At 42.2% G+C, this 14,715-nt stretch overlaps 1 protein-coding gene across 1 annotated transcript in view; it reads left to right on the top strand.

Annotated features, from left to right (window-relative positions):
- Positions 1-14,438, top strand: part of LOC147458801 (3-dehydrosphinganine reductase TSC10A-like) — a 34,430-nt gene extending 19,992 nt beyond the window's left edge. The window contains exons 4-6 of the mRNA XM_086511509.1: positions 13,437-13,700; positions 13,852-14,002; positions 14,128-14,438. Of these exons, the coding sequence (XP_086367635.1) occupies positions 13,437-13,700; positions 13,852-14,002; positions 14,128-14,438 (726 nt within the window). The remainder of the gene's footprint in view (positions 1-13,436; positions 13,701-13,851; positions 14,003-14,127) is intronic.
- The last annotated feature ends 277 nt before the right edge of the window (positions 14,439-14,715 follow it).

The following is a 14,715-nucleotide window of genomic DNA, read 5'->3' as shown; positions in this document are numbered from 1 at the left end:
CTCTCAAAGGGGAAAGGGGGAAATTTGTCCCAAGGCTATCCCTGTTGCTTGTAATGGCTCCTGCTTGTGATTGGCTAGGCCTAGAGGGGTCCAATGAGCTTCAAGCATGAGCTATAAGGGGGGGTCGACCCAAGCAAGCTAGGGGGGTGCTTAGGGGGTATACTCACCCACACACACTCACAAACACTCTCATTGTGTACTATGCAAAGTGCAAGAGCTCCCTCTCTTTCTCCAAGCAAGTAGAGGTTGAGAGCCTACACCAACACTCATGGCTATGGAGTGCAAATCCATCCAAGAGCCATGCTTCAATGCTTGAGCTTGCCATCTATTTCTTCTTCATTACTAGGCTATTATGTATGCTAGCACAAGAGTTATGATAAGTGAGGAACTAGCTCTTTCTCGTATGAAATGTTTCTTCTTCCTCTTCCCTACCCTCATTCCCTGCTAGCTCTCTCCACCTTCGAAGGTGTTTGAGGTCTTGCGACTGAGGCTTGGTATAGTTAAAGCTTTCTTTAAGTTTAGGTTTTGCTATGATGGTGATGCATGAAGCTTTCCATCTTCACAAGGAACACAAAGAATGTATTGTAACAAGTCTCTCTTTATGGGAGAAATCATAATACAAATGCCTATTGGAGGGGGGACCGGATCCACATAAATCCGGTCGTCAACTGTTGTCATGTTCTCTAAATTCTCTCTCTTGCAAAAGTATTGTCTATGCCAAGTTAACTAATTGCTATGATTATGTTGCTATCTTCAATTATGTCTACCCGCTATGCTCACAAAATCATTTCTTGAAAGTACTCTCATTAAATTCCGCTACTCTCAAATTGAATAGGCAAATTCCATTACATTGGTATCAGAGCATTTGGTTTCTCTTTTCTTGCTTAAGAAGAGAGGTCCTTAAGTAGCCTATAAATGGTTGATGTTGTTAATTATAATAGAGTAAGTGGAACTGAGATCTAATATCGGTTTTGTTAAGCCCACTATGTGGGGGATGGTGCACACCTCGGGAGCTCTGGACTTAATAATGGAGTCATTTTAGACTTGCCTACGGCTTTACCATTATTGAGCCCTAAGAAGTCCGAAAGGAGCTAGCCCTTGGCAACTCTTCTATGCTAGACCTACTCCTCTACTCTCTATAATTAACCACTTTGAGCCGTGGGTGTAGATACTTAAGAGCCGATTTTCAAAGGCTAAGAGGAGTGGCAACTAAGGTTTTATATTGCCAAAGCATACACTAAGTATAAACATAAATTTTGTTAACATGGCTGACAATAATCAAGAGAGTAGAATGAACATTGATAGCTTTGATTTTGCACATGAAGGTGCTAATGATGATGCTCCCATGTTTGTGAATTATCTCGTCACTAGGTTGCAACAAGCTATGGGCAACCCTGTTTTGCAAGCCGAAGTTACTCAACAACTTCGTGCTTATGGAATTTCCCTTCCTCTCCCAGAGGAGAGAGAGCTTAGGAGGCCTCTTGAAGAGACCCCCAAAAGAAGACTCTCTCCCATTCGAGAGGAGGAATCCGAAGAGAAAGAAAGCAATGACAGTCTAAGTTCTTCTGAAGATGTGGCTCCACGAAGACGGCGGTCTAGACGATCGCCTACTCCTCCCAAGAGGAAAAGAGCAACCCATAGTCCTTCTCATCATCACTCTGAAAGGCAAGAGAGGAAACAAAGGAAGAAAAGGGCTAGGAAGAGGTCACCCTCTTCTCCTTCTTCTTCACCTTCCTCCTCTTTCGATGAAAGTTATGGCTATTCTCCTAGAGAATACAAGAGGGGAGGACATCGCAAATCATTTCCTGCATGGCGAAGGTCACAAAAGCTAAATAAGTTCAAGGAGGGAGGAAAGAGTATCTCTTTTCTCACCTATGATGGCACCTTTGGTGCTACCGACAAAGTGTTGGCCTTCATCCAGCAACTTGATGCGGCCTTTGGGGAGGAGGGCTTCACAGAGTCCTCCAAGCTACGCCATGTAGCTATGCACTTCCAAAAATCAGCTCGTCAATGGTGGGCTAGCCTTCGTGGCAATGGAGAAGCCCCAAAGACATGGAAAACTCTACGAGTTTCCATCATGAAGCAATTTCTTCCAAGTGATACTAAAGATAAAGTTCTTACCGAATGGCGCGGCTTGAAGCTTCTCTCTCATGAGTCTATCAACAAGTATGTAGACAAGTTTTGGGATTTACATCTCAAAGCTACTGTCTTTCAAAAGATAGACTTTTCCGCGCAAAGACAACAATTCTGTGCGGGATTACCTGAAGAGATGGCCGAATACATCAACTCTCAACGGCCCGGTACTATTACCGAAGTAATCCACCACACCATGGTTGCTTCATGCATCAATTTCCATCAAGGGGCTAGACGTAATGTCAAGCCCATGGAAAACAAAGATAAAAATGATGCAAAGGGGAAATCCAATGCTCAAAATAATTCCCAAGGCACTTCCAACAACAACAATAACAACAACAATAATCGGTCCAAGGAGAAGGGAGTTTACAAAGGTAAAAACAAACTCTCTTCTGAAGAGCTTGAAGCTTTTTGCAAGGACCATAAGTGTTTCAAGTGTGGGGAACAAGGACATGGCTATCGTTCTTGCCCCAAGAAGAATACTCGCAATGAGACTCCTAAGGCTTCCACCATCGAAGCTCCAAAAGAGGATGCTCATTGCAAAGGATCATAACTTTCCTATGCGTGGGGAAAGGTATGAGAGCATGATGCCTTCATCTTGTTTGACCCAGGCTCTACTCTCAACTTCATATCAATAGAGTTGGCCACCAAGTTGGACATTCAAGCTTTTGAGATGGGAGATATAGTAACAGCTAATGCAGCTTTCAAGGGACAACAAGCCTCCGTTACTCCCTTGATTGGGAAGTTGAGGCTTCATGTCCAAAGCTATGTCGACAAAGAAGACTTCTTCATCTCTCCTCTCCAACATCAGGATGTTATCCTAGGGGCACCATGGTTTGATCGCATGGCTGCCAACATGAAGTTCCCTGAAAGGAGAATTTACTTCACCTACAGGGGAAAGAACATGTATATAGATGCTAGTGAGCGTGGTCGCACTATTCCACTTGTAAATCCTCTTTCTTTTGATAAATCAATGAAGAGCTCAGTTTCTGCGTACATGATTTATGTCAAAGAGTCTCTAAAAGCTAATAATGTTTCATCAAATGAAAATGATAGGAATCAAGAAGAGTTAGACGTGTCTACTTTTCTAAAAGGATTCCAAGATGTGTTCATCGATGATATCCCTATGGACCTACCTCCAAAACGAGGGGATGATGACCATCGTATTGAGCTCCTTCCAGGAAGCTCACCGCCTAACAAACCTCCTTATCGAGTCTCACAAGCTCAACAAGAGGAGATTATGAGGCAAGTACAGGAATTGGTAGACAAAGGGATGGTGAGGCCTAGTTCCTCTCCCTTTTGTTCTCTAGTCCTTTTAGTGCAAAAGAAAGATGGTACATACCGTATGTGTGTGGACTATCGAGCACTAAACCATATCACTATCAAAATCAGATTTCCCGTGCCTCGGGTAGAAGATCTGTTTGATAAGCTACAAGACTCTACCTACTTCAGTAGGATTGACCTTAAGAGTGGCTATCATCAAATAAGGATAGTGGATGAAGATATCCTAAAGACCGCGTTTCGCACAACATTTGGTCTTTATGAATATCTAGTCATGCCTTTTGGCTTGACTAATGCACCAGCTACTTTCAATCGTCTCATGGAGAAAATTTTTAGACCATATCGTAAATTCACTGGTGTGTTCTTTGATGATATCATCATCTACTCCAAGTCTTTGGAGGAACATAAGCAACATCTCCAAGTGATTTTTCAAGCCTTGAGGGAGAACAAACTTTTTCTCAACCAAAAGAAAAGTGAATTCTTCCTTCAAGAGATTCAATATCTAGGTCATATTATCTCTCACGATGGTATTCGTATGGATCCATCAAAGTTAGAGGTAATAAAATCATGGCCTAACCCAAGGAATCTACATGAGCTAAGAAGCTTTATTGGTATGTGTGCATACTATAGACGCTTCATAGCAAAATTTTCTCAAGTAGCAGGACCACTACTCGACTTAACAAAGAAGAACGTTAAGTTTGTATGGACTGCTAAGGAGCAAAATGCTTTTGAAAAACTCAAAGAGAAGCTTACTTCCCAACCAGTCCTCGTGCTTCCGGATCTCTCAAAGCCATTTGAGGTCCAATGTGATGCTTGTGGTGATTGCCTTGGAGCGGTTTTGCTTCAAGAAGGGCATGCCATAGCATATGAGAGCCGAAGGCTCAATAGTGATGAACGAGTCTTGGGCATTTATGAGAAAGAGCTTTTAGCTGTTCTACATGCCCTAGATACATGGAAGCACTACCTATTGGGGACTCTATTTATCCTACGAACCGACCACCAAAGTCTCAAGTATTTCATGACGCAAACCAAGCTTTCCGACAAACAAATGAGGTGGGCAAATTTTCTTTCCCAATTTAATTTCCATATTGCTCACATAGCTGGTAAGCACAATCAAGTTGCCGATGCACTTTCACGACGACCAAAAGTTAATGCGGTATCTATAGCTACTCACAATGATCTATCCTCTATGATAGATGAGTATGCTACTGACCCTGACTTTAGAGACATAATGTCAGCCCTTGCTTTGGGGAAGAAAGAGGAACCATTCACCTTGCAGGATGGTTATCTTCTCCACGGCAATAGGCTATGTGTTACCCATTCCCTTCGTGAGAAGGTTATGTATGAATCCCATGCTCCTCCATATGCAGGGCATAGAGGTATTCAACCTACTCTCCGATGAGTAGAGACGTATATCTATTGGCCTACCATGAAAGTGGGCATACAAGAGTATGTTTCAAAATGTGTAGTATGCCAAAAGACCAAGTATGATAGAGGGAAGCAACCTGGATTACTCCAGCCATTGCCTATTCCAAATTCACCATGGGAGAGTATATCCATGGATTTCATCTTTGGATTACCCAAGTCTATCCATGGGAATACAGGAATATGGACAATAGTCGACAAGTTTAGCAAGCAAGCACATTTTATTCCTGTAAAAAAGACTATTAAGGCACATCAAATGGCAACTCTCTTCATATCTCAGATTTTCAAGCACCATGGATTACCCACATCCATCGTGTCAGATAGAGATCCTAGAATGACCAGTAATTTTTGGAAAGGTCTCTTTGAAAATCTAGGAACAAGATTGAATTTCTCTTCCGCCTATCACCCACAAACGGATGGCCAAAGTGAGATAGCCAATCTTACGATACTCAATCTACTCAAAACTTATGTTACCAAAGTAGATCAACGCTCACAATGGGAAAAGTATTTACCGCTAGTAGAGTATGCCTACAATAATACTGTACATACTTCTATGGGGAAAGCACCTTTCGAGATCATAGAGGGAAGACCTAAAAGTCCCTTGCTACTCAAAGTACATGGGAAGATCTTCGCCGCCGATGAGTATAGCCGTGACCTACAAGAATCTTTTCAAATGATTAGGGAGGCTATAGCCATCTCTCAACAAAGGAAAAAAGCTGTTGCTGATAAGCACAGAAGAGCCTTAATGTTCAAAGAAAATGATTGGGTCTTACTCAAGTTTCCTAAGGCTCGATTAAGGCAAATGACGGGCAAAAATCCTACGGGCCATCAAAAGTATTATGCTAAACTAGCAAAAAGATACTATGGTCCCTTCCAAGCCTTGAAACCCATCAATGAGACGGCTTATCAACTCAAGTTGCCCAACCATTGGTTTATACACAATGCCTTTCATGTAAGCTTACTTAAGCCCTACAAAGGAGAGCCACCAACTGAACCGATTATTGAAGACCCTCCCGAAGTTGAAGACCAAGAAGAGGTGCTACAACCCGAAGTTGTCCTTCGGCATGAAGACAAGGTACTATGACATGGTAAGATAATCCGACGGTATCTTATTAAGTTCAAAAATTATCCTTTTGAAGATGATAAATGGATGCAAGGAGTACAACTTAAGGATAGTATGAACCTTGTCTGACAACTTAAGCATTGACAAGGTTAAAAATTTTGGATGGCCAGTTTGCGCGCCCTTGTGGCCCCTCTTGTTGAGGGTCCCTGGGCCCCTAAAATGACAAGTACAAGCTTTTTTTAATGCATGGCCATGAGATAGAACTGGGCAGTTTAATGTGTTCATAGCAACCCCCCCCCCCAAATGGCAGATACCTAAACCTTGTGTCATGCTTATCAACCATTTTTTACTTCTTTGTGTCCATCCCCTGTTCTTGGAAATATCTTGGTCCCTATTTGTGCCTGGATGGGCATTCTACGCGCCGTTGTGGTCCCTCTTGTTGAGGGTCTCTGGGGCTTCAAAATGACAAATAGGGGCTTTGTTTTAATGTATGGCCATGAGATAGAGTTGTAGTGTTTGATGTCCGGAGTATTCACTATGTCAAATTTTCCTATATCATGTGCGTTCACCACAATGGATTGAAAGTAGCCCTTATAGGCCTTACCTACACATGTTTCTGTAACTTTACAAGATTATAAATTCCCTTCTGTTGAACACATGTGCTATGTTACATATACTTTAGTGAACTCGCAAGGTCAAAGGCCTCACAAATTTTGTACACTCAGAACATTTAGCACTAGAAATCAACCAAACAAGGAGCCAATTTTTACTTCCTTGTGTTCACCTCGTGTTCTTGGAAATGTTTTGGTTAAGCCATTTATTTGGTATTTAAAACCACATGTGACCCCTATTGTTATAGTATCCGACCAAAAGTTTCTTGATTAGCAGTTATATAGGTTCGAGTGATACATATCTTCTATGTTAACAATGCATGTATCTATAATTTATGTTTACACTTTCTCTATCCAAATGAGCTACATAGTAAAAATCAAATCCGCAATTTAACAATTAAGTTCACAATGTGATAGCTATTGGTATGATCTTTAACAATACCAAATAAATAGCTACCAATAGCTAATGAATAGGGATATTTAAGAAGGTTTGATACCAAAAACTTGTCAACACTACTCAAAAAGGTGGAAACTCAAAGCCTTTATAATATATATGATGAAACAAGAATCAATATTAATTCACCCGTATATATCTACACCTCCATCTCAAGTTGTCATTTCTCTAAGTCAAGCTTGGCATAGGCATAGTATGGAAACAATAACATTTTGGAAAGCAAGAATTTAGCTTTCTCAACTTTTGAAATGTTGCTATTGATATATATTCAATATCCCCAAATGAGGACATCTTGACAAAGGTTATGATCCACTTAATAAGAATAACCATTAGTGATTAAACTGAAATCAAAATATTGTATGAATTTCTTCATGGTGGAATGATTAAAACTTGAAACTTCAAACATCTTACAGGCAGATCAGAATATCCAAAAAAATCAACAATATTTCTCAAATCTGTATGAAACTCCAGTAATCTAAATAAAATACTCTCACTCAGTGCGACACCATTTAACAAAAAGAAATATTTATATTGCATTTATAGAGGAATCCAACCTCATAAAAATAATTACAAATGGAGACAATGTTGTTGCTGTTAAGCTTCTCTTACAAGTATTTGTCTTTCTTATCTAGAGATTCATATACACGAGTATTTGTGTGTCAATGACACTAGGGAAGATAGTAGTACTATAGGGATGGCTTTTCTAAGAGCTCCTAGAGAGTACCTATTGGTTCAAGATTCTACAAAAATCCTACTATTCTTATCAAAATCTTTTAACACGGTAGTGAAAGGTTCCTCACGGAATAAAAATAGGGTGATTTCCATCTCTGCACATGGTTGCTTGCTCATGTCCTCTCAAAACAAGTTGACTCTGTAAGTAAACAATAGATTATGTGAGCACAAAGTTATAAAGTACAAAATGATATCATTCTAATAATCTAATGACAACTATACAAAGAATAAATTATAAGAAAAATCTTTGATGACTCTCCATAGATAACACAACTTACTTACATTGTGAGACTCAATCACATGCTACAAAACTATAGATGGCGCACCAAAGCCATCAACAAAATAGCACCACCCAATGTTATGAGGTGTGAAGCCTAAACATTGAAAGCCATAAAGAGGTTAATTCCCTCCAGCATGATAAACTTAAAGATGGAGATGATCTTAAGCTCTAAATGTAAGCTACAAGGGTAGTTTTCTCACCATTCTATCTTTATGTTGGAGATGAATCCTTGCAATGCCCATGCACTATTCACACCTCCTGTTCTTGTGGTATGCAAGTCATGTGAGTTGATGCTTTTTTCACCTTCGGGAGTAGAGGTTTCCATGTAGTGCGAGTGAATGAAAGTAGAAGGAGGAGAATCTTGTTTCATTCTTGTAATGGAGGTGAGAGAAGGGAGAGGAGCTAGCTTGGTGTGGAACTATGTGGTGGGCAAGGAGAAGAGATGGGGAAGAAGCTTGCTTTGTGCTACAATGGAGATGGGAGAAAGCTAGTAGAGAGATAATGTTGGACTATAGGGGGTGCATGTGGTTGTTGCAACCATGGAGAGCTTGGAAAAGGGTTTGTAGAGAGAGAAAATAACTTTTAGCTATAGAATAGGTTTGGAAAGACTTTGGAGGGTGGAAAATGATGTTTTGAAATTTTTTGGAATTTTTTAGTACACGTTTTTGACTTTTGGAGGTCAAAAATACTTTTTTGACCATGAAATAAATTAGGGGACCTTTTAAGGAGGAAAAACTTGAAATTTGAAATTTTTTGAAATTTTAAAATTTTAGTGTATTATTAAATCCGGGCCAAAAAGTGGGGGAAAAAAGGTCAAAGTGGTCCCCCCCCGCCCCCCTCCCTTTCCCCTAGCCACCTCCCTTACCTTCTCACTAGGTAAGAAGCCATTAAGAGGTGTAAGGCTACCTTGTCCCCCTACTTTTTTGAGGGTATAGAGTGTGTCCACCACCCTCTTCCTATTGGCTGGCCTCTAATTAACCTTAATCCCAAAGGGCCCCTAGAGGGTTCATATTTTTCCTAATGAAAAAAGAAAAAATCGTACATATGTATGGTGTGGAGTCTGCACCGTTCTCCACATTTATAATAATACCGTAGGGAACGTGCCCTTCCCCCGTCACTTTTATCCCCTTTAGTGTTGAAGGAGGACTTATGCTTCTCCTCTAGTGTTAGAGGGACTTTCTTATTGTAAAAATACTACAGCTTTACAAGGAAGAACTCACTACCGATGTTTTATGAAGACATGTATTATTCCATGTTGCCTTGCCGTGACGTATTGTCTATATGTACGGTCGGCCACCTTTGGCGGCCTCTCTCTCTCTCCCCCTCTCTCCCTCTTTATTGCATGCAAAGGAGCTTGTTTTTGTTTTGGACTTTAGCCTTCAGGTCGCAGATTGCGACACGTGTAAAAGGCTCCCCCTTCCACCATATTATGTTAGTAGATGTTCCTTTGTTGGATATAAAAAATTCTTCAGCCTTTGTCACCTTCATCTACAATCTTTTGAATAAAAATGATGTAAATATTTTGCTTAAATGTGTATATGATTTAATCTAAGTACTTTTGAGATCACACAAAGGAAACCAAAATACGGAATATAAGTGTATCTTTGGTATTGGTCGTACGGATCAACGCACAATCTTGGATGGAGCCGCTTCTAGACCTTCCTTGCATTGTTCCGCCACCTTCCCACGAGTATACGTTCTACCATCGTCATCCATTTTGCGACTTCTGCAAACATGTAGATTGATGTTGAGTCCGTTGTATCGTTCGTCGGTAGGGTCCCATGTACACAAACACAGATTTGTAGTCTTTGGGGCACCCCATTTGACATACATATTGATCAAAATACGGCCAAGTATGACATCTTTCTCCAAGATTCGCTTCGCATCTGCTCAAAACAGCATAGAGCTTTCTGGTGCTGCCCTTTTGGAGTAAATCTTGCAATCATGAGGGAGACCATCACTTCGAATCTGCTGAAAACAGACCAGAGCTAGGAAGCTTTTCAATAAGTTTTGGTGCTCTCTGAAGTGTAAGTGTGGCTCTCTACTACATGAGCTGTAGGTTTGCTCTTTTACTTCCTCATGTTGAATGGTTTTAGCCCAATGCCAGTGTAGCGGGGTGATCTGACAGGCATGCGTATGCAACAAGTATGACGTTACGACTCCAGCAAGGCCCTCCTCCCTTCTGCTTACTACTTGCTAGCATGACAACATATTTAAGGTTTTTGATAGCCTCATTGACAGTACATATGGGATGAAGTTGGAGAAAGCCATGGAGAGAGAGACAAGATGTTGCTACAGCTTGGAGAAGAATGCCTCGAAGTATATCAAAAGAAAGTTGACCAAGCAAGCCATTCCAGGGCTTCCTTGCATTAGTTGACTGAATGGTGAGAGATACACTCGCTTTGCATCCGCTGAAAACAACCTAGAGCTTTTTGTCCCTGCTCCTGTTACGCATATCTCGTAATTAGTGCGTTTCAAGAGACAACATTCCGGACAAGAAGCTCCTCAAGCACTTTTTATGCTTTCTGAAGCGTACCACATTTGACATACATATCGACCAAGGGAGTGCCAACCACAATCTCTATTTTCACAAGCCTCATACAAACAAAGAAATTGTAAATTTTTGTGCCCATATCAGCATCTTACATAGAGCCACATGCCTTCAAGATGAATATGTAGGTGATTGCATCTGGACAAAGGCTCTCACTATGCATCTGTTGAAAACATCATAGAGCTTTCTAGTCCTACTTGTTAAGTATGGAGCCTGATTTACCCTTGTAATTTTCTGTGGTAAAAGCGCACATTTGTAAGGCCCCCATTATGAGGAGAAGCCATCGTGCGTGAAAGAAAATCACTCACCGGAAACCAAAATTTTCACAGACAAGAATCAGGGGCAACTTTAAAGGCCTCAGGGACGGAGGTCCCCGAGACTTTTTTTTCGCCGGAATATTATGGCCGGACGACGGCCAGAAAGTGGTCGGAAAACAACCGGTCGGTTGGCCGGTGGCCGGTAGTCAATGGCCGGTGGCCGGTAGTCAATGGCCGGTGGCCGGTGGTCGGAAGTCAATGGCCGGTGGCCGGTGGCCGAATTCAAAAGCGGACTTGTCTTCTCAAGGGCAGCCACACTTGGACGGATTGGAGGGTCCGATTTAGACTTATTCGCACAAGGACAGCCTACACATGGCTGTCTCTCATAAGAGAGGGCAGCCCTTTTGGCCTATAAAAGGAGGCCATTTCTACACACATTTCATAGTGTGAAGTTGATGCAACAAGGTGAGTGTGAGGTGGTGAGAGTGAAGCAAGGCGGGAGCTCCATTAAGGGTATAATCCCTTTGTAAACTACTTCTTGTTTTGAAGTACTAAAGCCATTGAGTGGCTGCTTTCCCGTGGACGTATCCCACATTGGGTGAACCACGTATATCGTGTGTACTCTCTCTCTCTCTCTCTCTCTCTCTTTCTCTCTCTACTCTATAATCTCGTGTATATAAATCTGTTTCTCTCCATTAAGTAATCTACTCAATTATCTATTTAGTTACGTCTTAGTTCCTAACACTACTCCTGTTGTGTGTATCCCGCAATCAGCGCATTCCAAGAGATGCTGTTCCAAACGAAAAGCTCCTCGAGCACTAATTGTGCTTTCTCAAGTGCACCACATTTGGCATACACATCGACCAAGGGAGTGTCAACATGGCATCTCTTTTCAATAGCATCTGAGTAACAATATCATCATGAATTTCTGTGTCCATATTAGCATCTTGCGTAGAGCTACATGCCTTTAAGATATACACGTAGGTGATTGCATCTGGAGATAGCTCTCGCTTCACATCTGCTGAAAACAGTCCACACGTCCTCTTATGCATTCCAAGAGATGCCACTCTGAACAGTAAGCTCCTCAAGCACTTTTTGTGCTTTTTGAAGTGCACCACATTTGGTATACATGCTAAGACAGTGCCAAGTACCTCATTATTTTTCGACAACCTCTGGCTAACAATATCATCGTGAATTCTTTTGCCCATATCAGCATCTGCATAATGCCACATGCCTTGAAGATACAAGCGTAGGTGATTGCATTTAGGAGAGCTGCCCTCTCTTTTCATCTGCTGAAAACAGCCCAGTGCTAGGACCCTGTTTGGCATATCCAGCATTCCACAAGACGACATCCCGCATAGTAAGCTCGTCAAAGACTTGTTGGGCATTGACAGGAGCATGATGCGAGATGCCTTCAACCCACATGTGTAGGTGATTGCATCCGGAGCTTGAGGCCCTCTCTTCGCATATGCTGAAAACAGTTCATAGGTTCCTGGCCCTACCCCTGTTGGGCATATCCCACAATCAATGCACTCGAAGAGACAAGATTCTGGAGATGAAGCTAGTTCAACCACTGCTGATATACTCTCTCTCCCCGGCTGCGGTGTGCTCTGACTAGCAAGATCATCGTAAACTCTTTTGCCCATACCAACATCTTGCATGATGCGAGATGCCTTCAAGCTGCACGTGTAGGTTATTGTGTCCGGAGCTGGATGCTTTCAAGCTACAGCAGAAAACAGTCCAAAGCTTTGCGGTCATCATGTAAGATGACTTCAAGCTACACGTGTAGGTGATTGCATCCGGAGCAGGAGGCTTTCAAGCTGCAGCAGAAAACAGTCTAGAGCTTTGCGGTCTCAATTATCTCTCTCTTCCCGGCTATGGTATGCATCTGAGTAACAATATCATCGTGAATTTCTATGTCCATATCAGCATCTTGCGTAGAGCAACATGGCTTTAAGATATACACGTAGGCGATCGCGTATGGAGATAGCTCTCGCTTCACATTTGCTGAAAATAGTCCACAGCTTCCTAGCCCTAGTCCTCTTGTGCATATCCTGCATTCAGTGCATTCCAAGATATGCCGCTCCGAACAGTAAGCTTCTCAAGCACTTTTTGTGCTTTCTCAAGTGCACCACATTTGGTATACATGCCAAGACAGTGCGAAGTACCTCGTTTTTTTTCGACAACCTCTGGCTAACAATATCATCGTGAATTCTTTTGCCCATATCAGCATCTGCACAATGCCACATGCCTTGAAGATACAAGCATAGGTGATTGCATTTGGGAAAGCTTTCCTCTCTTTGCATCTGCTGAAAACAGCCCAGCGCTAGGACCCTGTTGGGCATATCTTGCAATCAATGCATTCCACAAAACAACATCCCGCATAGTAAGCTCGTCAAAGACTTGTTGGGATGCCTTCAAGCTACACATAGGTGATTGCGTCTGGAGATAGCTCTTGCTTCACATCTGCTGAAAACAATTCACAGCTTCCTAGCCCTGGTCCTCTTGTGCATATCCTGCATTCAATGCATTCCAAGAGTAGTTCCTTGTGCTGTGAGAGAGAGAGAGAGAGAGAGAGTATGTTCTGCATTGGTGGGATTTTCATTTATGGCTAGATAAACCTTCTAATGTGTCCTTTCTTGATCCCAGGTTGCCGATGTTGGTGACTACGCTGCGATGACTGCGTTTGTGAGGCAGGCCTTACTTTGGAAGCCCATTGATGTGCTGGTGTGCAATGCAGGCCTTACACGAGGAGGCTACCTTGAAAAATCATCACTCAAGGACATTGATACTGTCATTCGAACAAATCTGAATGGCTCCATATGCCCTCTTCATGAAGCTCTTCCCTCTTTGAAAGAACACAGTGCTACGCATCCTGTATCGATAGTCTTCATATCATCTTTGGCTTCTTTTGTAAGCTCTCTCTCTCTCTCTCTCTCTCTCTCTCTCACACACACACACACACACACACACACACACACACACACACACACACACACACACACACAGAGACACCTCTTGGGGTTGTATCAGTCCTTGGTGCTAAATTTTTGATGCGTTTCAGATGTTCATGTACGGGCATGTTGCCTACACAGCATCTAAATACGCAGTGAGGGATCTGGCGGAGTCCCTGCGTTGCGAACTGCTGCCATACAGCAACATGAGGGTGACCCTGATGTGTCCAAGATTTGTAAACACGCCCTTCCTTGATGAACGTAAGCATTTCTTTCTTGTAACAAAATCAGGGAGGGCACAATCGGTCATTCTAATCGATGATACATATGTTGATTTGTTTTCGCTCTCTGCTTGTTCCTTAACACCATGTCATTTTGTATGGCAGTTGACAATCAAGGAGAGATTACAGAGGTGCTGCACAAGGTGAACTTGTTGAACAAGAAAACCTCGGAGTCACCGGAGCATGCGGCCTCGTGCACAGTGGAGTCGCTGAAGCGTGGGAACTATCTGGTAGTGACACAGCCCCTAGGCCATCATATGCTAGCACTGGGTAGAGGCGTGATACCAGCTGATTTAGTGGGAAGGAATCTGTTCGAGCTCATCATGTTGGTACCGTTCCGCATTCTGTCTTTAATTTTTGGATTCAACATCAGGAGGGCTGTGCTAACTACAGTTCGTAAGTATCGCAAGGCCTGAAGGTTGAAGAGCAACTCTGAGCTGGCTGTATCAACTGGCATGCGAATTAGCCCTTCTCAAAGGGTTTTCTCTTGTTATCTATAGGAACTACAAGCAGTAGGGCTTATAATGACTGCCTTAGCTTATGAAGTATCATGATGCAATTTCCCTTGTTCCTGATTCAACAGCATGGTGCTTGTTGAGTGGTTCAAATGCAACTCTCGCCACCCAACATATGATTTTTTCATTGTTTTTTGTGGACCTGTATTCACTGGCTATAGCCCTACCTCAGGAAGTT

This window comes from Adiantum capillus-veneris, chromosome 4, assembly GCF_014529385.1.
Source record: "Adiantum capillus-veneris isolate H3 chromosome 4, ASM1452938v2, whole genome shotgun sequence".
Classification (NCBI taxonomy): Eukaryota; Viridiplantae; Streptophyta; class Polypodiopsida; order Polypodiales; family Pteridaceae; genus Adiantum; species Adiantum capillus-veneris.
This window is presented reverse-complemented; position numbering and strand designations above follow the sequence as displayed.